General features: G+C 45.2%; 1 protein-coding gene across 5 annotated transcripts in view; it reads right to left on the reverse strand.

Annotated features, from left to right (window-relative positions):
* Positions 1 to 23,807, reverse strand: part of LOC120994857 (interleukin-5 receptor subunit alpha-like) — an 87,506-nt gene that overhangs the window by 60,919 nt on the left and 2,780 nt on the right. For all 5 annotated transcript variants that reach the window (XR_005777485.1, XM_040423711.1, XM_040423710.1 and 2 more), the window contains exon 2: positions 1,932 to 2,037. Coding sequence is in view for 4 of the 5 variants with exons in the window: in XM_040423711.1 (XP_040279645.1) it covers positions 1,932 to 2,022 (91 nt within the window). In the remaining variant the exon portion in view is untranslated. The remainder of the gene's footprint in view (positions 1 to 1,931; positions 2,038 to 23,807) is intronic.

Genomic DNA, 23,807 nt, shown 5'->3' on the forward strand with positions numbered 1-23,807 from the left:
TCCGTCTATGGGGAGGGTAGTGGAAAAATTGCCACAATCCTTAGAGAAGAATGGCAGATCCTGCATAGCGGCCTGCCCACCATTAAGGAATTTGAATCACCTCCCATGATGGCATACAAAAGGGGCCCCAACATTCGTGATCAAGTTGTGAAGGCAGATGTCGGAGGGAAAGATTTAGACAGACAACTACTCCTGGCCCCCAAAAAATATGTGAATTTTCCTTGTCTCTCATGCTGCAACTACAGTGGCATCATGAGAGGTGACAGCTTCCCACATCCATACAGTGGTAAAATATATAGGTTGAAAGGATATTACACATGTAGATCTAGAGACGTCATTTATATGATACAGTGCCCATGCAGTTTCATATATGTTGGTGAGACTACAATGGAATTAAGAGAGCGGATCAATAAGCATAAGAGCACAATAAGGAAAGGTATGATTATTAACCTGTAGCAAAGCACTTTATTGAATGTGGGCATTCCATAAATCAATTATGTTTTCGAGCAATAGATGGGGTAGGTTATCTCAGAAGGGGAGGGGACAAGAATAAGATTCTGAGGGGAAAAAAGAACTCAAATGGATACACAAATTTGAAGTCACTCCAACCTTATGGATTAGACATTGAGTTTAATGTTGCCACAATTGATTAAGTTTGGGTTGTGTGATTTCTTTGTGGGTGTACAATTTTGTTATTGTTTTTACATACAGTGGCCTTTTCCCCATCCAGGATTGTCTGAGGGAGAGTATATTGTAATTCTGTCTTGTGATATTGGCGGAGCAGGAGATGTTGATGCCCGCATGTGTTGTTGGGGGGACAGAATTAAGTGATGAGGAGTGTATATAGTGACATTAGGACATGGATAATGCCTCTGCAAATTGGAATAAATATAGGGTGCCCTGATCGAACTTGTGAGTCTGACATTGCTGGAACATGCGGATCAATTACCTGGACAGTCTGGGGTCATGATCCCATAATCTATACTCTATAGTGTGGATTGGGATGACTGTATAGGTGGTTGAACACAGTCTATATTCATGGGACTGCTGTAGATCCGTGGATACCTTTGGTGGCGCTGTGGGTTGCCGTGGCAACATTGGAATGCCCTCTGTGAGGTCAGTTAGTTGCGCGTCGATGCCAGGATGATGTAATTGAGAGCGCTTGTCGCGACTGTATGACACCGGCAGTGGAGGACGCTTAGGGGCGGACCCACGGACGCATTATAGGGATCATATATGATGACGTGAGTGATTAGACAGCTGTGTATACATGCGCACTGAGCGGTAAGGAACGCCGAACATGGCAATTTTGCTCTACATTTGGTGCACAGCAATTACAGATGTCATGCGATGATGGGGTTGACCTATAGGACGATTGGTGGACACTCAGGTTAGACATGTAGGTAAATTAGGCTAAAGAGTGGCTATGTAAATATGCATTCTCATTGGTCAGTCTGTGCCATTGCCTGCAATTGGATAATCTGGATGGGGGTGGCGGATTTGTTTTTACTATAAATATATGTAACACAATGTGAATAGGCTTGACAAAGGCTGTGTATCAGCCGAAACGTTGCCATGTGTATTATTGCTTTGAAGTCCAAATTAAAGTCGATGATGTGAGATGCTGCTGATACCGTCTGCATTTATCTATATACTCCGGCCGTTGGATCCAAGGCCATTGGTGAGGCTGTTGCATCTATTTAGATACATCAACAAGGACCGAGTGGTGCTGCTTCTACAGTTTGTTTATCCTGAGGATAGGTCATCAATATTATACTCCTGGAAAACCTATTTAACACATCACATGAAATTGTGAACATGAACTTGTAATGTGTGCTGCACCATGGTATTTACCACATAAAATGTGAAGTTAAAGTTTGCTACATCTGTATGTAAAATATGAAACTAAAAAACATTCATGTCATACTTACAATTTACACTTCCATGTGTCACATATACTTGTTGGTAAACCGTCATGTATGTAAGGACTACCCAAAGATATTTATTTCCTTGACAAGCCATTATCCAATATGATCCCTTAAACAAATGAAAATATAAATATTCTTTAACATTTGTATAGTACCTTGAAAAACCATTCATACCGCTTGAACTTTTCCACTTTTTTTTTACATTACAGACACAAACCTAAATACATTTTTGGGGGTATTTTGTGTGGTGTGCATTTGTATTCAGTCCTCCTGAGTCAATACTTTGTGGGACCACCTTTCATTGCAATTACAGCAACATGTATTTTAGCATATGTCTCTATCAGCTTTGTACATATAGAAATTAAATTTTTGACTATTCTTCTTTGCAAAATAGCTCAAGCTCAGTCAGATTGGATGATGGGATTCTAAATGGGATTTAGGGCTGGACTTTGACTGGGCCATTCTAACATGAATATGCTTGCTTCAACCTAATCAAGACACTGGGTAGTGCACAACATTATCTGAGAGGTCCAAAAATGTCCAGGCTTCAGAAGGGTTCCAAATGAAAGAACCAAAGCCAGAATGTGGGCAGTAGCAGCACCAACTATCCGGCCAGAAGTAGTAGAAGGTCACAGTTGTCAACACTAGCCTTGATGAAGTAATTATATATATATATATATATATATATAGTGGGGATTTGCTCTGGTAGACAGGTTAGCAGACACAGTATAGACAGGGCCGCTGATAGGCCAGTACAGCTGGCCCAGTTGTACCGGGCCCGGCTGGCAGGGGGGCCCGGGCTGCCGACTCCCGAGCCATTTTAATTTTTTTGCTGTCAGTGGGCTGGCTCCAGTAACAGCAGGCAGTGTGGGGGCGGCGCTCACTCACTGACGTCACACGCCTGCTCCTCCCACTAGGCGGCGCAGGCGCGTGACGTCAGTGAGTGAGCGCTGCCGCCCGCACTTGTTACTGGAGGCTGGAGGGTGGAGGGAGGAGGCAGGAGCTGAATGTAAGGTAGTATTTTAGTAAAGAGATGAGCGCTGTGCCTGTGCTAAAATTAAAGTTACTGTCTGCAGCCTGCACGGCTGCACCGATTTATTAATGTATACTACTGTGAGTGGCGGGGGGGGGATCTATATGGATGACGTCATGACGGCACTGTTATAGGGAGGGCGGGGGATCCGTGGATGGCACTGTTATGGGGGGGGGGGTCTGTCATGTGGATGACACTTATGGGGGGGGCCGGGGGGTCTGTGGATGACACTGTTATGGGGGGGATCTGTGGATGACACTGTTATGGGGGGATCTGTGGATGACTGTTATGGGGGGGATCTGTGGATGGCACTGTTATGGAGGGTATCTGTGAATGGCACTGTTATGGAGGGGTATCTGTGGATGACACATAGCATAAGATGCTATATACGGTATGTGTCATCCACAGATCCCCCTCTATAACGGTGCCATCCACAGATCCCCCCATAACAGTGCCATCCACAGATCCCCCCATAACAGTGCCATCCACAGATCCCCTCCATAACAGTGCCATCCACAGATCCTCTCCATAACAGTGCCATCCACAGATCCCCTCCATAACAGTGCCATCCACAGATCCCCTCCATAACAGTGCCATCCACAGATCCCCTCCATAACAGTGCCATCCACAGATCCCCTCCATAACAGTGCCATCCACAGATCCCCTCCATAACAGTGCCATCCACAGATCCCCTCCATAAAAGTGCCATTCACAGATCCCCTCCATAACAGTGCCATTCACAGATCCCCTCCATAACAGCGCCATTCACAAACGAACCCCCAGCGCCATAAATATCACTTGTAGACAAATCTGCATGTTGTTTCAAGGCGGCGTCTGGGGAGGGGCCAAGGGCGGGGCCAGGGGTGTGGCTGAAGGAGGGATCAGGGGGTGGAGCTGAAGGGGGCCCCGTCATGTATGCTGTACGGGGCCCCATGATTTCTATCAGCGGCCCTGAGTATAGAGGCAAGGAACCAGGTTTTAAATCAAACTTCAGTGTTTTATTCACACTCAGCAAAACATAACAGTCTTGGTGCTTGTTCATACACAGCAAAACAAAACAGTGTTCACCTGGAATCCTAGGTGTCAGTTCACACCCGGCTGAATGCTCAGCCACACAAAAAGTTCACTGGCAGTCTTCCAGGTTGCTTGCACCCCTGTTTGCAGTCATCAGCCTTCAGCAAAGAGGCTCCACAGCTTCACTGTCAGATGGAGGTAAAATCCACACCACCTGATAGTGCTCACTGCTTTTTAAGCTTGATAAGACCCGGAATGGAACGTGGGGAGAAGTCACCCACCCAGCACTTTGGCTACTCCCACTTAAAGCCGTTCCGGATCAGCTTTACAGCCATACTAAACAGCTGAAGTGTCAGACTGCAATCTGCAATAATAACACTTGAGAAAAACCGGCTCTTACCTCACCAAGGCCAGGAACCTCGGTGACACATACCGACCCTTAATGACGGCCCCTTGTTACTTCCTACTATATATATATATATATATATATATATATATATATATATATATATATATATATATATATATATATATAGCTAGTTTGATTATAATCAACAACACCCCCCCCAAAAAAAATAAAAAAAAATTAAAATTGATTGGAAATGTGTTTGTGAAATGGATTTCTGAATACATTTGTTATCCCTCACAGATAATTTTGTGTGCTGGCCTGTGTATTGGTGTTGATATATTGGTGTATATGCTGGTTTAATTAACATGAGTCCCAAAAAAATAAAATTTCAATCATGTGAAGAAATAAATGAATGTTAACGGATAATTAAGGGACAGGCCTGGTGCTCAATTTCTTATATCTGACAGGTAGATTGCTGCCCTATATACTGTATATACCCTGTGTCTTGTAGTAATCACATATATATGCTGGTTTAATTAAATTCACCACCCCCAAAAAAAGAAATTCCAACTGTGTGGAAATGGGATTCACAGAAATAGATCATTGATGCCTGATGCTTTATTTCACATTAACACTTATAAGTAGATATTGTATAACTTTAAAAAGCTTTGACTTATCCAGGCCATTCTGAGATTGTTTTTTCGTCACATATTGTACTTCATGACACTGGTAAAATGGAGTTAAAAAAAACTATTTTTTTTATTTATAAAAAAAATACCAAATTTGCCAAAAATTTAGAAAATTTGCAAATTTCCAAGTTTCAATTTCTCTACTTCTATAATACATAGTAATACCTACAAAAATAGTTATTGCTTTATATTCCCCATATGTCTACTTCATGTTTGGATCATTTTGGAAATTACATTTTATTTTTTGGGGATGTTACAAGGCTTAGAAGTTTAGAAGCAAATCTTGAAATTTTTCTGAAATTTTCAAAAACCCACTTTATAAGGACCAGTTCAGATCTGAAGTCACTTTGTGTGGCTTACATAAGACAAACCACCCAAAAAAAAAAAACATTCTAGAAACTACACCCCTCAAGGTATTCAAAACTGATTTTACAAACTTTAACCCTTTAGGTGTTCCACAAGAATTTATGGAAAATAGAGATACTATTTCAAAATTTCACTTTTTTTTTGCAGATTTTACATTTTAATATTTTTTTTTCCAGTTACAAAGCAAGGGTTAACAGCCAAACCAAACTCAATATTTATGGCTCTGATTCTGTAGTTTACAGAAACACCCCCTATGTGGTCATAAACCGCTGTACGGGCACACGGCAGGGCGCAGAAGCAAAGGAATGCCATACGGTTTTTGGAAGGCAGATTTTGCTGGACTGGTTTTTTGACACCATGTCCCATTTGAAGCCCTCCTGATGAACCCATAGAGTAGAAACTCTAAAATGGAGCCAATTTTATAAACTATGGGATAGGGTGGCAGTTTTGTTGGTGCTATTTTAGGGTACATATGATTTTTGGTTGCTCTATATTACACTTTTTGTGAGGCAAGGTAACAAAAAATAGCTGTTTTTGGCACCGTTTTTATTTTTTGTTATTTACAACATTCATCTGACAGGTTAGATCATGTGGTATTTTTATAGACCAGGTTGTCTTGGACGTGGCAATACCTAATATGTATACTTTTTATTTATTTATGTAAGTTTTACACAATGATTTCATTTTTGAAACAAAAAAAATCATGTTTTAGTGTTTCCATAGTCTAAGAGCCATAGTTTTTTCAGTTTTTGGGCGATTATCTTGGATAAGGTATGATTTTTGCGGGATGAGATGACTGTTTGATTGGCACTATTTTGGGGTGCGTATGACTTTTTGATTGCTTGCTATTACACTTTTTGTGATGTAAGGTGACAAAAAATTGTTTATTTAGCAGAGTTTTTATTTTTTACGGTGTTCATCTGAGGGGTTAGGTCATGTGATATTTTTATAGAGCCGGGCGATATGGACGTGGCGATACCTAATATGTATACTTCTTTTTTATTTATGTAAGTTTTACACAATATTATCATTTTTAAAACAAAAAAAATCATGTCTTAGTGTCTCTATATTCTGAGCCATAGTTTTTTTTATTTTTTGAGCGATTGTCTCTGGTAGGGGCTCATTTTTTGTGGGATGAGGTGACGGTTAGATTGGTACTATTTTGGTGGGCGTACGCCTTTTTGATCGCTTGCTGTTGTACTTTTTGTGATGTAAGGTGACAAAAAAATTGTTTATCTGGACATGTGATATGTTTATAGAGCCGGTCGATACGGACGCGGCGATACCTAATATGTCTACATTTTTTCCCCCCTATTATTTACCAATTTTTTTTTACTTTATTTGGAGAAAATGACGTTTTTGTTTATTTTTACTTGAAACTTAAAAAAAATTTGGTGGGGGGGAATGTTATTTTTTCCACTTTTTTTTCCCACTATTTTTTGTCCCACATTGGGAATTCAACTTTTGGCGGTCTAATCCGTTACAATGCATTCCAGTACTTCTGTATTGGAATGCATTGGCTGTATGGGTAATACAGTATTACTCATACAGCTTCCGGCCTGTGAGATCCAGGGGGCTGGATCTCACAGGCTCGTCACCAGAAGGCAGCGCAGATGCCTCAGGAAGGCATCGCGCTGCCTTCCATGCCATCGGGTCCCCCCTACAGCACCACGGGGACTCGATGGCACCGCCGCCGCCCGCAACATGAAAAGCCGCAAACCGCAGGTCTGAATTGACATGTGGTTTGCGGTGATCGCCGACACGGGGGGGGTTACGGGACCCCCCCGCACATTTAGCCAAGGTGCCTGCTCAATGATTTGAGCCGGCACCTTGTTCCGATCACCGCCCACCGCGCGGCGGTGATCGGAAATACACAGGGCGTACAGGTACGCCCTGTGTCCTTATGTACCAGGATATCAGGGTGTACCTGTACGCCCTTTGTCCTAAAGAGGTTAATTAAATTGAACAAGTCCCAAAAAATTTAATTTCAACCATATGGAAACTGAATAAATATAAACAGACGATTGAGGCTTCAAGCTCAATTTCATATTAACACTCACAGGTAGTTTGCTGCTATACTATGTGTTTTGCTGCAGTAATCATGTATATATGCTGGTTAATTAAATTGACCTCTCAATTAAATAAATAAATTGCTACCTTGTGCAAATGGAATTCACAGAAATGGAAGACTGAGACTTCACACTTAATTTCAGGTTAGCGCTCACAAGTAGATAGCGGCTATACCATGTGTTTTGCTGTAGTAATCATGTATATACAGTATGCTGTTTAATTAAATTGAACCCCATGTCCCCCCAAAAAATAAAAAAATAAAAATTGCAACCACATTCAAATGGAATTCACGGAAATCGGAATAATCAAAAACAGATGATTGAGGCTTGACACTCAATTTCACGTTAGCACTTACAGGAAGATTGCTGGTATACCTTGTGCATTGCTACAGTAATCACGTATACATGCTCCTTAATTAAATTGAAGCCCACAAAAAAAAAAGTTTTCTGTGAAAATAGGCGGAAAAAATAAAAGACTTAGTGGGTTTGTCTGAAACGTACCTGAAAATATTGTGGTTTGTCTTCCGTCCGAAAAATAACACAGTTCGAATCAAACCCAGTTGAGTCCGAACTGGTTAGCTCATCCTTAGTTCCTTACTAGCCACCACTATTGCTGAAAATACCCATCCCTGCCTTTTACTCTCACACAGTAGAGAATATGGCCCCCTCAATGGAATTATTGCTGAGCGGCAAGGTGCACAACACTATCAACACCAGGAGGAGCAATTATGACCAGGGACAGAACATATCCTTCATGATCCAATGGGTCAATATTTTGCATGGCAGTGGCAACGATGAACAACTTTAATGTCTGTCATGTGCTACTGACACCTCCACGGTTGTGCAGATCTAGTTCCTACACGAGGTGATTATCCACCTCCTGCCTTTCTTTCTCAATTGCCATGTTCCCATCTTGGACAGAAACAGGGCTAAGCATTGTTTCCATTTCCCCTATGCTTTCATGTATGTAAGTTGCAGGTTTGCCATGTTGACTTGCAGCGAGATAACAACTACCTTTTTCACCACTTGATATGTGGCATTTCAACTCATTCGAATTCTACCTTGCATTTGCTGGGATGTCAGTACATTGGTTTGTAAACCCCCGGCACTGCTTTGGGTCACCATTGAAATGTGGCGGAGCTGAAAGACGAGGTTCTGATCCTGGTACTTAGGGAGAGAGCGGAGCAGAAGTCGCATTAACCGGGTTAGAGAAGCTTGATGACGCTGGATTAGCCGATGTCAGATCATTTAGACACATATTCACATTGAGTAGGTAGGATAATATTTGATCCTGACGCTCACACTGCTGAGCCAACTCCTGGTGTAACTCGGTGGTACTTGGAGGGTTCGTATCAGTGGGGTCCATGGCCTGAGCAAACTGTTATGCAAGCGGGTGTGGACCCACTGCGCCACTGACTGGGTATACTCCGGAGGGGCGTAACTAAGCAGCTACCTGGTATTCACCAGAGCCCCTGATGGTGGGTATAGGCTTGGGCCGTAGGGTAGCTGCCAGGTGCCACTCCAGAGTCATCCCCAAGTCAGTGGCAGCTGACCAGGGGGTCAGAATGCTCTGTGCAAGCACCGAGGGGACGAGTGTGGCCAGGAGGATCCGGGTCAGGACAGGCAGCGATCCAGCAATGTCAGTAAGCAAAGTCCTAGGTCAGAGGCAGGCGGAAAACAAAGTCCATAAACAAGATCCGAGGTCAGAGGCAGGCAACAAACAGGCAAAGTCCAGGAGTTCAATAGCAGGATTTGGTACACAGGAAGGCAGACAAGATAAACACATTTGCACAGGGACTAGACAAGCTAGACACTGAGGTTGCTCAGGCAACTTCCTGTAGCAGGAAGCGCCTTTAAATACATGCTGCAATCCGGCAATTGGCTGCTGAGACAGAGGTCGTGTATGTGTTGCCACATAGGAAAGAGAGACACACCCACGTAAGCTTCAGCAGCAGTGCAAGTCTCCAGCGGCAAGGAAACACTGGCATGGATCACATGTAGCAGATTGTTGCTGCCCGTGTTTGTCAGCTGGGCGGCAGGAGGGAAAAGAGGGAGCCCGGCGACCCGTGCCTGCTGATAGGGGCAGCGGCGCCGAAACAGGCCGCTGGGCTAACATTTCTCATTTTTTTGTTCTTCTGATGAATCAGGAAAATGGTAAAATAAAGGCCAAATAGTCACTAGTGACCCCAGAACAGACTGGTGAAGTGGCAACAGCAAGAGAAGTCAACACAGTGGCCAAGTCACAGAGTGGTGAATGTGGCAACAGCATGAGGAGTCAACACAGTGGCCAAGTCACAGAGTGGTGAATGTGGCAACAGCATGAGGAGTCAACACAGTGGCTCAGTCACATAGTGGTGATCATGGAAACAGCATAAACAGTCAACACAGTGGCCCAGTCATATAGTAGGGAGGATGACAACAGCATGAGTTGTCAACACAGTGGCCCTGTCACATAGTGGGGAGGGTGGCATAAGCATGAGATGGCAACATAAGGAGTCAACACAGTGGCCCAGTCACAGCATGTTTAGGGTGGCAACAGCATAAGGAGTCAACACAGTGGCCCAGTCACAGAGTGGTGAGGGTGTCAACATCATGAGAAGTCAACATACTGGCCCAGTCACAGAGTGGAGAGATGGGGGACAACAGCAGTGGCAGTAACAAAACAAGATGGTGGGTCGCAGTAGGAGAAGATGTCAGCAGAGGCAGCAGGTGTGTGACAGCATCAGAATAGTGGCTGAAGCATGTGGCCAGGAGTAATGGGCTATTTTTCACAATGTTCTGGTGTGGCCGCACACTGCAGTCAGAACATTACTGCCAGAATGATCTAGTCTGATGCATCAGGCAGCGGTGTATGAAAATTCCGGCTGATCCACTCCTGATTCATCTTTACAAAAGGATAATCTCTCTACATTTTGTGTTGAAAAGCGAGTTCTCTTTGGGGTAACGGTGCCCCCCCCCCCCCCTTACACTAAACATCCGCTTTGATGCCACAATGCTGACCAGCCAGAAAAGCTTATCCAGGGCATACTCAGCCAGTTTTGGCCACAATTACAGTTTGGCTGCTCAGTAGTACAGGTGATCTTGGATCTGGGGTGACAGAGTGCTCTCCAAGTATGCCACCACCTGCTGGTTCAGGTTCTGCTCCATGTCTTGCTTCTGCTGGCTGGTTTCTTTAGTAGGCGGATGAAGAAACGTGCTAATCAGAGACTGGAGACTCAAGGTACTGCTGACAGCTGGTGCTGCTCCTGCCCCCCCATCCCCCTCCAGAAGTCATGGCAGTGGAGCGTCAGAGCAGAGGGTCCTCTAAGTCAGACCTGCGTGACGATGGGCGATGGCGCACATAGGCAGCAACCAACTGACTACATAGGATATCTCTATAGAAGTTGAGTATATCATCCATCTCAGCAGGTGTAAAAAAGGCCCTCATTTTGGCCCAGCAGTGAGGCTTAGTAGTCATCCCTCTGCCGAATGGGGACAATGTGTTTGTCACTACGCAATCAACTCAGCATGCATCTGGACATTTGCGCAAGGGACTCGGATGGACTCCCTGCCTCTATCTCCACTGAATACTTCCAAGGTTTGTCGGAGTTATCTGCCTCATCTTCCTCATCGTCCTCCAGCTCCTCCTGCTTTTTTCTTGTCACTTGTGCAGATAAAGCACCTAATTCTGTATACATTTCCTGGGCGTTAATGTCCTCCTCCTCCGCCAGTTAAGCCCCCACAGGACTCAGGTGGCTGTGAGATGTAGGCACCAGATTTATCAGCATCTGCTCGAGTAGTAGTACGTGAAGGACATGACATGGAGTGGAATGACATCATTCATCCCGTAGTCCTGGCAACTGACAAATAAAGTGGCCTCCTCAAAGGACCTGAGCAAATGGCAGGTGTCACGCATTGTCACAATGAGTATCATCAAGAAACTGGTCACTACCTTCCTCTTCTCATATATTTGGTGCAACATGTGGAGGGTAGAGTTGCAACGTGTGCATGCATATGAGGCAATGTTGTTGAACAATATTCTGCCTTTGCAGCTCAAGAGTGAAATGCATGCAGTTGGGTGGAAGACGTCAGGAATTGAGTTACAACCAGACTAAATAAGTGTATCATGTAGGGCACATGAGTCAGCTTTCCTTGACACAGCAAGATAGATAGAATGTTCTTCCTATTATCGATGACCATGGTTCTGATCTTCAATTGTCGAGGAAACAGCCAGCATTCAATTTCTTGGTTGATGCCACAGAGCGGTTCCTCCCTGGTGTGACTCCCAGGCTGGCCCGGTGCATAACAGTGTGACACCGCCGTGCTCTGTATAGGTGGTATGCTGGAGGACCACTCCAAACTGTGCCTACAGTGGAGGCTGAGGACAAGGTTGAGAATGAGGAGGCAGAGGAAGACTTTGGCCGAATCACAGCATGAGAACGTGGAAGTGACATTGCCATCACCTGGCGTGCTTGGGCAGGAACCACCATTACCCAGTGGGCCATAAAGGACATATATTGTCTTTGACCATAGTTACAGCTCCACACTTTGGCGCTGCCGTGAACTGTACCAGAGGGTCAAGGACTGGCCCACCTTCTGCTCAACATACGTGTGCAGGGCAGGTACAGCTTTTTTTTTAGAAAAGTAATGATGGCTTGAGACTCTCCAGCTTGGGTAGGCACAAGCCATCAGTTCAGTGAAATGGGCAGAGACAACTACATGGAAAGGGAAGGACTGTAGCACCAGCAACATGGCCGGGAGCACATTCAGCTTCTACGCAGTTGAATGAATGCACGCATATTGTTGTCTTTTTGCAATAGCCCGGTGATTAATTACTGGTGAAATGCATGACTAGGAGTAGTAGTAGGAGGAGGAGAACCAGTAGACAATGAGTAGCCTTGACTACTGGAGAAGGGGCCACAGTGAAATGGAGCAGTTGCTGTGTCATGCAGTACCAGTACTTTAGTGGCATGGTTTTCCAAGGCCACTTTATGGTGACGCTCTATGTGTTGACACAGGGCTGTGATGCCAACATCCTGGCTGCGCTTCACATTCTCCCCACAGATCCTACATATGGTGAGTATGGCAGTTTACCACAACCAAGGAGTGGTGACTGCCTGCCGCTGCCTCTAAGAAGCCGTGCACCATTGGGTATTTCCAGACAGGTAGACTCCTGAGTAGCAGATGGTCTACCACAGGCATGCTTAGCTCCAGATCTCACACTGCTGCCACCCTGCTGGCTGGCCTCACTTTCACTCTGCTGACTCAGCCACATGTTGCCAGCCTGCCGCTGTCTCGTGGGCAAGCAGCCACCCTCACCCCCTGATGATGATGATGATGATAATGAAGCCCCCTCTTAACCCGGCTCCCTCGGTTACATCATCATCCACTACTGTTTGCTTCTCACTTATGTCACCCTAACAAGTGTCATGGCCGCGTCCCTGACCGTTCACTCCTATGTGACTCTCATCATCGCTATTTGCACGCCTACAGGAGGAAGCAGCAGACCACTCCTCCAAATCTGGGCTGGGCAACTGTCCTCAATAAGCTTGTCCTCACTGAAAAGTGGAGCAGAGCCGGCAGCTTACAATATTTCCCCAACAGAAGGAGTAGAAAAAGAAAGAGGCAGGTTCAGGACAGGTGAGGGCACGTGGTTTGTTCCTGGGTCATGCCAACTAAGTGTGGTGGTAGAGGAACCCACCGACTCCTGCCTGTGGGTGTCTGAAGTCAGTTGAGATGACTCTAAAGACCAAGTCAACCATTCGAGGACAACTGGATTGCTAGTCAAAATACGACCGCTGGATGACAGTGGCAGCTCTGACCTATTGCTGCAGCTGCTTCTACCACCCCATCCCCCTTCTTCTGATGCTACTTCTGCTGGCTCTACCTCAATTTTTGTCACTGCTCGTTCCTTTGGAGGGACCTGGCACCTGTCTGTTGGACATACTGTACAGTTAACAGTAACTGTATGCAGTAAGTAAAATTAGTTATTCAATGTCAATGTGGATACCCCAATAAGAGTAGTATTAGTAGCTTATTCCCCCTAATTTGAGAATTAAGGCCTAATAGGATTGCTTTTCTAAGAAGCAAGGTGGGCACCCCAATCACAGTTAAATTACACTACTTATTCACCCCTGTTTGAGAATCAAGGCCTAATAGAATTGTTTATCTAAGAAACATGGTGGGCACCCCTACATCATTGAAAATAGGCAGCTTATTCACCCTAATTTGAGAATCAAGGCTAAATGGAATTACTTGTCTATAAAACCATGTGGACACTCCAATAACAGTAAAAATAGCTTATTCACCTTAATCTGAGACTCAAGGCGTAATATAATTAGTTATCTATTTAACAAGGGGGACACCCAAATAACGATTAAATTACACAGCTTATTAACAGTAAAAATAGCTTATTCACCCTAATTTGAGACTCAAGGTGTAATAGAATTGCTTATCTATTTAACAAGGGGGACACCCAAATAACGGTTAAATTACACACCTTATTCCGGGTTTAAAGTTGAACCTGGACATACACAGAATTTCATCCAGACAGGCCCCCTGATTAGAGATGAGCGAATTTCATATTTTGAAATTTGTTTGCGCTTCGTTTAGTGGTAAAAGCAGAATTGCGTTATGGATTCCGTTACCACCAGACCATAATGCAATTCTATGACCGAATGCATAACCTAATGCCTTTTAGAGGCATTCCGTTATTCATTCCGTCATAATAGAAGTCTATGGCCTGCATAATGGATCCTGCTTTTACCACCAAACGAAGCACAAACAAATTTTATAACATGAAATTTGCTCATGCCTACCCTTGATATTAGCATCGGAGCATTTTCAGCTGGGCGGAGGCTTCCACCCAGCAGTGTTCCAGGTGATGTCGCCAGTTCTGATGGGGGGCTTTAGCGCTGTCCCAGCCGTTTTACAGGCCCGGGCAGTGCTAAAGCCAGCCCATTAGTGCTGGTTGCGTCACCAGGTTCACTGCTGGGTGGAAGACTTAACAGTTCTTTATGGAGAGCCCGGTACTTCACCGGACCTCCTAAAAAAGACTTTTCCCTGTGCAATTCAGCACAGGGCAAAGGAGAGCATCAGAGCGTGAAATGCTTCGATGCTCATATCAGAGGGCCTGCCTGTCTGGGTGAAATTGTGGGTATGTCCAGGTTCAGCTCTTAACCTGGACAATCCCTTTAAGCTTCATTCACATCTCCTGTGAACATTAGTGATGGACGAACATCGGCCAGGACGATTTTGCGAACCGCAAGTTTGCGACGGCCCCCATTCACTTTAAAGGCAAGCGAACCTGAAAAACCTTCAGGTCCTATTTGCAGCAACCAAATACTTACTAGAAGTGCACAAATGGGGGCGTGGCCTGAGAGCGCATGGAGTAAGTCGCACCGCTGGTAGCTCCTGCCAGCATCCTGAGTAATTGAGTGGTAGCACTCTTTGAATTATCGATCCAACCTTACCTGGTGGTAGTGAAGTGACCGGAGGGTGCGGTGGTGACTTGGTGAGCTCCGACATGCCGAGGAAGTCCAGCAAAGGGCCGCGGGCTGACAGGCCAGAGGTGAGCCAGCATGGCGCCGATGAAGAAGAGGGGACGGCCTTACAGCAAAAGATGAGCCAGAGTGCGGCTGCCAAACTGAGCAGGTTTGCTCGTGCTGATAGCGGTGTGGGTGACTGGGCTGAGGGGAAGGAGACTGATGCGCATACCTCCTCTGAACAAGAGGACGGATCGCTCGATCGTGAGGCCCTAGATGCAGTGAATTGGCCGCCATTAACCCCGGCACATCCAGCTAAAAATATAGTAGGCCCCAAGGCTGCGGCCAATGAAGAGCCCACACTGAAAGATATTATGGCCGCTGTGGCCAGCTGCAACAGTACCCTGAAAGTACTCTCAGTACAAGTCGGCAGCCTAAGGTCGGATGTTTCTATAATTAGGCATGACCTGCACAAGATCTCAGAGCGCACCTCTGAATTGGAGAAAAGGGTGTCCACCATAGAAGATGATATTCAGCCTTTGCAAATGGCGGCAAAAACAACTGCTAAGGACATAGCTGCCTTATACGCCAAAACAGATGATTTGGAGAACAGGTCCAGAAGGAATAACCTGCAGATTGTGGGAATGCCAGAAAGGACGGAGGGGGATAATGCCACAGAGTTTGTGGAAAAATGGTTGCATCAGTTGTTCCATGAGAAAGGTCTATCTTCCCTATATGCGGTGGAGCGGGCGCACAGAGTCCCCATGCGGCCGCTTCCGCCAGGCAGACCTCCCCGTCCTATACTGGCGAAGATCCTGCATTTTAAAGACCGGGACACTATCCTGCGGCAATCAAGGGACAATGAGGAGATGGTCCTGAATGGGGTTAAAGTGTCCATATTCCCGGATTACTCCAACGAAGTACAACGGAGGAGAAGTAGATTTATGGATATAAAGAAAAGGCTGAGAGGTCTACAAGTCCAGTACGCTATGCTGTTTCCTGCTAAACTGCGTGTGGTGGCATTGGGATCCACCAGATTTTTTGAAGATCCGGAGGAGGCGGCGCAGTGGCTGGACGTCCACGAGCGACAATTGAGAAGTGGAGCCCTGGACACTTGAAGGAGGCAGATATATGGTTTCATTTGTTCACTTTATATATGCATTTGCACTCTAAGGTTGCTTTAAATGTTGCACCAGTTAAGGAGTGTACTATGTAATGCTACCACATGGTAGATCCTGAGGAGGGAGTGGGTGGTTGAGAGAGTAAAATGTATTTCTCAGATGTGGGGAGGATTCTCTACCTGAGGAAACGAGTTATAATCTGTTATGATTATTGTAGGTTGGGGGGCAGGTTGCTCTCGGATTGCCCTGTTTTAATGTGTGAAGTGGATATAGAGGGGACAGCGATCCCCAGTTATAGTAACCTGATTATGAGAGGGAGGGAGGGGGGTGGGGGGTCAGGGAGAATGTTGGGGGGAAGGGATAAGGTCTTAAACTATGAGCAAATGTTCTGAGTGGGTTGGGAGATTCAAGTATGGTTTGATGTTTTACCATGTCACAGGTGATTAGAGTTTTAAGCTGGAATGTGAGAGGGATGGCAGATGCACGGAAAAGACAGTGTATTTTTCAATACTTGGGGCGGTTTCAGCCGGCTATAAGTTGCCTTCAGGAAACGCATTTGACTGGAGATAATTTACACTGGATGAGTAAAAATTGGGTGATCCATGCGTTACATTCAACTCATTCCTCTCACTCTAGAGGGGTAAGCATGATTGTGCATAGTAGTATTAGGTATGAACATATGCAGGATTGTGTGTATGCTGAGGGTAGATATGTGTGTGTTGTGTGTAAGGTGGATGGAATACAGGTAGTGCTGGTGTCTGTGTACGTGCCTCCACCGTTTGCTTCCCCATTGATAAGAGAGATTATGAACTTTGTGGCGGACTTCCCTGGGTTGTCGTGGCTATTGGTTGGGGACTTCAATTGCACGCTGAATGACTCTCTAGATAGATGCCGGGTGGAAGGAGCAGGTGGTTTACCGGGGAGTGTGGCTCTCAGGAATATTATGGGTGAAATAGGTGTGCAGGATGTATGGAGACTGCGTAACCCTGATAAGCGTGAATTCTCATGTAGATCAGCCACGCATCATTCGCTATCGCGTATTGATTTGGCCCTTGTTAATGATATAATGCTGCCACTGGTTAAGGATGTTGTCTATCATCCTCGGTCGTTGTCTGACCATTCTTTGGCTCAGATTGATTTGTGCCTGGGGGTGCTCAGACAGGGACCTAGGCTGTGGAAGTGTAACTCTCATTGGCTGAATGTGTTGGGTGACCTGTCTGGGATCTCTCTGGAGATTAAGGAATTTTTTAATATCAATACAGGGACGGCTTCGATACCAGGTGTATGGGACGCCATGAAAGCATTCCTGAGGGGAGTCTTGATGAAAGAAATTAACAAGCATAAATCTAGGTCTAGGGAGGCGGATTTAAGGCGCATGTCCTAGTGGCTGAGGCGGAGAGAGAGTTTGGTAGATCCCCCACCCTGATTAATAGCGAGGCGCTGGCGGTAGCTCAGGAGCAGCTGAGGTGTCATTTAGGGCAGGCCGCAGAAAGAAAGAGAAGTTTTTATCGTCAGAGATCCTTTGAAGAAGGCGAGAAGGTGGGTCATCTGTTGTCGGTGGTCTCACAGGCCCAGAGAGGCTCCTCTTGTATTCAGGAACTGAGAGATGACATGGGGAATAGTAGCCAGGACACGAAAGGAATATTAGATATTCTAAAAAGCTTTTATGTATCTCTATATGCTTCCACCGGCTCTAGTTCTGAGGAGGCTCTGAATGATTTCCTAGCGGAGGCACAGTTATCGGTGCTGTCAGAGGAGGATAGAGAAAGGTTGGAGGAGCCGATTACACTTGAGGAACTAGAAGCTGCGCTTGGGGACATGGCAAGTGGTAAGGCGCCTGGAGCTGATGGTCTCCCAGTAGAGGCGTATAAAAAGTTGCAAGGGATATTACTTCCTGAGTTACTTAAGGTGCTTGAGCACTCATTGGAGGCAGGTTCGTTACCACATTCGATGCAGGAAGCTATAATTGTGGTTATACCTAAACCTGGAAAGGATCCTAAAATACCGGATTCCTACAGACCAATTTCACTTCTCACGGCTGATGTTAAGCTCCTGGCGAAGGTGTTGGCGAACAGGCTGTCCAAGGTGATTCTGACCATTGTACACCCGGACCAGACGGGTTTTATGCCTGGGAAATCGACTGCTATTAATCTCCGTAGGTTGTACGCTAGTTTAAATATTCCGGCGGATAACTGTGGAGACAGGGCCTTACTTGCGCTCGACGCCGCTAAGGCGTTTGATAGTGTGGAATGGAGTTACTTGTGGGGGGTCCTGAGAATTATGGGCTTTGGAGAGCGGTTTATTCAGTGGGTACAGGTCCTGTATTCTAGTCCTAAGGCGAGAATTAGAGCGAATGGAGGGTTGTCAGATTGTTTTGCCCTTGCCAGGGGCACCAGACAGGGATGCCCATTGTCGCCCTTATTGTTTGCTCTTGCAATAGAGCCGCTTGCGCCGTATATCCGCTTATCAACAAATATAGAGGGGTTTAGATACGGTGGGCTGCACAACAAAGTGGCTATGTACGCTGATGACACTCTGCTTTTTATGGGCGATACTGGTGCGTCCCTGGATGCGGCCATGGCATTGATAGACAGATTTGGTGGCTTCTGATAAATTGGCAAAAATCCTCTTTGATGCCAATTGATGGGCAGACCCTGTCGGGTAGACAAGTAGATAGTCGGATTCCTTGGGTGGATAAATTTAAATACTTGGGATTGTATATATCACCTAGATTGTCGGAATTTGAGGACCTTAACTTGTTTCCGTTGCTGGCTACTTTCAGGCTAAAGGTGAGGTCATGGTGTAGGCTCTTTCTTTCAGTAGTAGGTAGAGTGAACCTCTTAAAAATGGTTATGATGCCCCAGTTGCTATATGTATTAAATAATGCTCCCGTGTGGATCCCCCTGGATAGATTTAAGAAAATTCACTCTATATTTAGGGATCTTATTTGGAAATATGGTCAGGCTAGGATTAAACTGGAGACATTGCAATACTCTAAGTCGGAAGGGGGCTTGGCGGTTCCTAATGAATGGATTTATTTCTTGGCTTCCCAATGTCAACATTTCAAGGGGTGGATTGGTTCCCAAGTGCCGGATATGACTGGACAGATATTGCAGTATTGGTTGGGCAGTCAGGATCTCATGGTAATTCTGGAAGGGTCAGGTATGCATGCTGGGAGGGAAAAACTCCCTCTTATTGAACTTATGAAAAAAGTTTGGGCAAAGGTGAAGCAGCTAAGAGGTGTAGGTGGAATCAGTGAACTTTCTCCTATCAGAGATAACCATCTGTTGCCTGAATTTTTTGCCATGACAGGACTTCGGAACTGGGAAAACTATGGAGTGACAAGAATTGGCCAATTAATTGAGGATAAGATATGTAAGTCATTTCAGAAACTGCAGCAGGAATTCAATATTCCCAGGGGATGGTTTTATAAATATCTTCAAATAAGACATGCTCTTGAGGTTACACTGCGGAAAGGATGTGTGATAGCCCAAATGGAGGTGGTTCATAAGCTTGTTCTCCCGACAGGGGGGGGGGGGGGGGGGAGAGGGCTGATATCACAGGTGTACGCTCTTTTACTTGAAAAATTTTTAGAGGGGTTTCCGCTCTCAAGAATGAAAAAATGGGAGGCTGACTTGGGAGAAATCTCTAAGGATAAGTGGGATGAAATATTGGAAGGAGTCCCCAAGGTGTCCTTGAGTGAGCAGGGCAAACTGTCCCAACTGTTTATCATACATAGAGTGTACAAAACACCGGTGTTCCTAAAAAAGGTTGGAGTAAGAATTGATGACAAGTGTCCAAAATGTATGGAAGATGGTGCGGATTTGTTGCATATGCTGTGGTCTTGCTCAGTAATTGGTAATTACTGGGAGGATGTGAGGAATATGATTAACAATAAAATGACGCTGAAAATTCAAAAGGATCCCAAGGTGTGTGTATTGGGATATGTGTCTGAGATTGGAGGGACTGAATTGGTCAAGGTCGCTGTGGGGAGGTTGCTATATGTGGCCAGGAAAATGGTGGCTATGAGGTGGATCCAGGGAAGTCCGCCTACACTGGGTGAGTTTGAACGGAAGGTACATGATATGTTGATTATGGAAAAAGGGGTGTATGTGAAGAGAGGGTGCCCTCAGAAGTTTGATAAATCTCATAGCCATGTGGTTATATAGGGGTGGATTGGTTCCCAAGTGCCGGATATGACTGGACAGATATTGCAGTATTGGTTGGGCAGTCGGGATCTCATGGGAATTCTGGAAGGGTCAGGTATGCATGCTGGGAGGGAAAAACTCCCTCTTATTGAACTTATGAAAAAAGTTTGGGCAAAGGTGAAGCAGCTAAGAGGTGTAGGTGGAATCAATCGGCTAGGTTCAAGACTAGTTCATTGAGTGGGGAGTTGGTAGGGAAGGGGGGGGGGAGGGGATTCGAGATTGTTAGGTCTTATGCAATTCCTTGTCTCAATATTTGCTTATACAAGTGTAATTGTTATGTTCGGATACATGATATAAATGTATGTTGATAGTCATACGGTCAATGTTGTACACTGACTCCACATGATGGATATAGTAAGAAAAGACATTGTATGGTTTTTGTAATATCCTGTATTTATTGCCTTAATAAAAACTATTTGATTCAAAAAAAAGAAGTGCACAAATCGTCCCACAACATGGACAGTGACGTACCACAGGGGGATCAATTGCAAAATTTAGCAAAAAAATATGTATTTTAATCAGGGGCCATTTTTATGCGTCTTAAAGGGAAATTCTCAGAAATGTGTCCTGAGACTCCAAATTTTTTATTTTAGGCCACGGTCATTAGATATCAATTTTACTGTAGGCCAGTACAAAGATGTCAAATACATATGTTTAAAAGAACAAAAAATATAAAATTGGAATAAAAACATGGCTAACAAAATCCCCCCTCTTGAAAAAAAAAAAAAGATAATAGTTGAAATTCGATAACACGTGGTCGTCGTCAACAGGTGTTGCATTCCTGGGAGGTCTCAAACATTAGGCATTCACTGGACAGAAAAGAATAATTGATAATGTGGATGAAGGTACATTAGGGAGTCACCATATAACAATTTTACGGTTGGCCAGTTACATTACAGGCCCCAAAAATTATGCATTCAACGTACATAAAAGATCAAGTGATTATGTGGCTGGAGGTCTATTAGACGGTCAATCGATATAAATTTTACTGCAGGCCAGTGTACTATAGGCCCCAAAAATTATGCATTCACTGTACATAAATGATCAAGTGATTATTTGGCTGGAGGTATGGTATATTATACAGCAATTAAATATCAATTTTACTGCAGGCGAGTGTAGTACAGGCCCCAAACATTAGGCAATCACCGGACAGAAAAGAACAAGTAATTATGTGGCTGGAGGTATATTAGACGGTCATTAGATATCAATTTTTCTGCAGGCCAGTACAAATAGCTAGCTTGAGGAAATTCAATTAAACGTGGTTGTCACTTGAATTCCTATGAGATCCATGCCTCATTCATTTTTATAAATGTGAGATAGTCCACACTGTCGTGAGCAAGGTGAGTGCGCTTATCGGTCACGAACTACTGCACGACTAAGTTCAGGAAGTGTGCCATGCACGCCACGTGTGTCATTTTGCCCTGTTTCAGCGCGCTCAGCAGATTGGCACCGTTGTTGCACAGCACTTTACCAACTGTCAAATTGAGCGGGGTTAGCCACTGATCGGCCTGTGACTGCAGAGCTTAAAGCAGTGTAGGACCGGTGTGGCTCTTGACTTCCAGGCACAACAGCCGCAGCACAGCATGGCAATGTCTCACCTGGCATGTTGAATAGGTTCTGGGGAGCTTGGGGGGTGCAGCGGAAGAGGCGGTAACAGTGGAAAAGGAGAAGTCAGCTGTGGAGGAGACGGAGGATGGAGTAGGAGGAGGAGAAGAAGAGACAGACCTGCTTGCAATCAGTGGCAGTAACACCAAATCCACACGAGTGCTACAGTTTACATGCTTGACGTCTGTTAGAAGGTTCACCTAGTGGGCAGTAATAGTTATGTCCCTTCCCTGCCCGTGTTTACTAGACCACGTGTCTGTGGTCAGATGTATTTTGGCACCGACATTGTGTGTCAGAGATACATTCACTTGCCGCAGAAAGTGGCTATATAGCTCTGGGATGCCCTTCTGGGAGAAATATTTTCTTCCGGGGACTTTCCATTGCGGTGTGCCAATGGCCACAAATTTTCTAAAGGCCTCCGAGTCCACCAGTTTATATGGCAGTAATTGGTGGGCTAGTAGTTCCGAGAAGCCAGCAGGCAGCCGTTGGGCAAGAGGATTATCTGGCATCCTAATTTTTTACACTCGAACATTTGGACCACGGAAGCCTGCCTTGTGCCAGATGAACGCAACAACGGCACGGTGGAAGGTGGAGGACAAATGGGAAGAGAGAGGAGAAGAGGGAGGACGTAAAGCGCCGGGAGTTTTGTTTTGTAGGTTCTGACGGCGTTGCTCCCACTGGGCTCGGTAATGGGAGGCCAGCTGCCTTCTTAAGGCGGTTGACACTAAGTGAGTGTTGGGCTTACCGCGACTTATGCATTGACAGCACAGGCTGCAGATGGCAACACTATTATCAGCAGCTGACAAGTTAAAAAATGCCCACACTGCGGAACCATATGTCGGTGTCCTGGGAGCGCAAGATGTGCATGGTGGATTGCTCGCTCCAGATTCATTTGCAGCCTGCTTTTTGCCTCCTGTGCACTGCGAGTTCTGCCTGCTTCTCCTCCTTTTCCTCCCTATCTGCTGCTCTGTATATCCCTCTTCCTCTCTTGTGGGCACCCACGTGACATCCATCGACACGTCATCATCATCACCTTCACCACCACTGACATTAGAGATCTCAGAGAAGGCAGCAACAGCGGGGACCACCCTCCTTAGGCTGATCTGGGTACTGTCGTCAGACCGATGGGTGGTGGCTGTTGCTACCTCCTCTTCCTCATCCGATGCCAAGAATGGCTGCGCATCGATAAGGTCTGGGAATCAATGGGAAAATAATTCCTCTGACTTAAGTAGAGAGGATATGGTGGTGGTGGTGGTGTCTTTGGGGGTGCACACAGCAGAGAGTGAGGAGGGTGTAGATACAGAGGATGAGAATGGTTCAGAAGCTGAAGGCTGAGTGAGCCTCTTAATCAACTCTGGTGCACCTTCTCCAACTTCACACTTTGGCTCTGGACTGGTGCACCTGTACGACTCATACCACCCCTGCGGAATGGCCGTCCTCTTCCTCTGCCTGTCATTTTCAAAATGACTCTGTGACAAAGTCCCTATAGAAGAGCAGTATTTGTGGAAGCAGGTATATAGAACGGCTTAATGATTATTTGCTGGAAGCAGGTATAGATGTAGTAGAGTTAACACACATGCTTTATGAGAAGTGTTACTGTATCTAAACTAAATTTGTTAAGCAAACACCTTCAATTGCTTTTCAATGGCTTTTGTTTAAAGATAACACAATGAGTTAGGACATTTGAGTTTAGAGTTTGAGTGTTAACTCTACTACATCTGTATATCAAACCCCTTGATAATATATTTTTTAGGGGCAACAGGTATATCACACCAGTTGAAATTATTTGTTCCAATAGCGTTTGTCCCTCTGTATAACTGGGGTATCTCAGCAGAACCGCACACAACTCCTGCAAATTACAAATGTACTATATGGAAATGATATTATAGGTATATCACACCCCTGCCTCAATCAATTTTTTTGGGGGGCAACTGGTATATCACACCAGTTGAAATGATTTGT

Source organism: Bufo bufo, chromosome 3 (assembly GCF_905171765.1).
Source record: "Bufo bufo chromosome 3, aBufBuf1.1, whole genome shotgun sequence".
Classification (NCBI taxonomy): domain Eukaryota; kingdom Metazoa; phylum Chordata; class Amphibia; order Anura; family Bufonidae; genus Bufo; species Bufo bufo.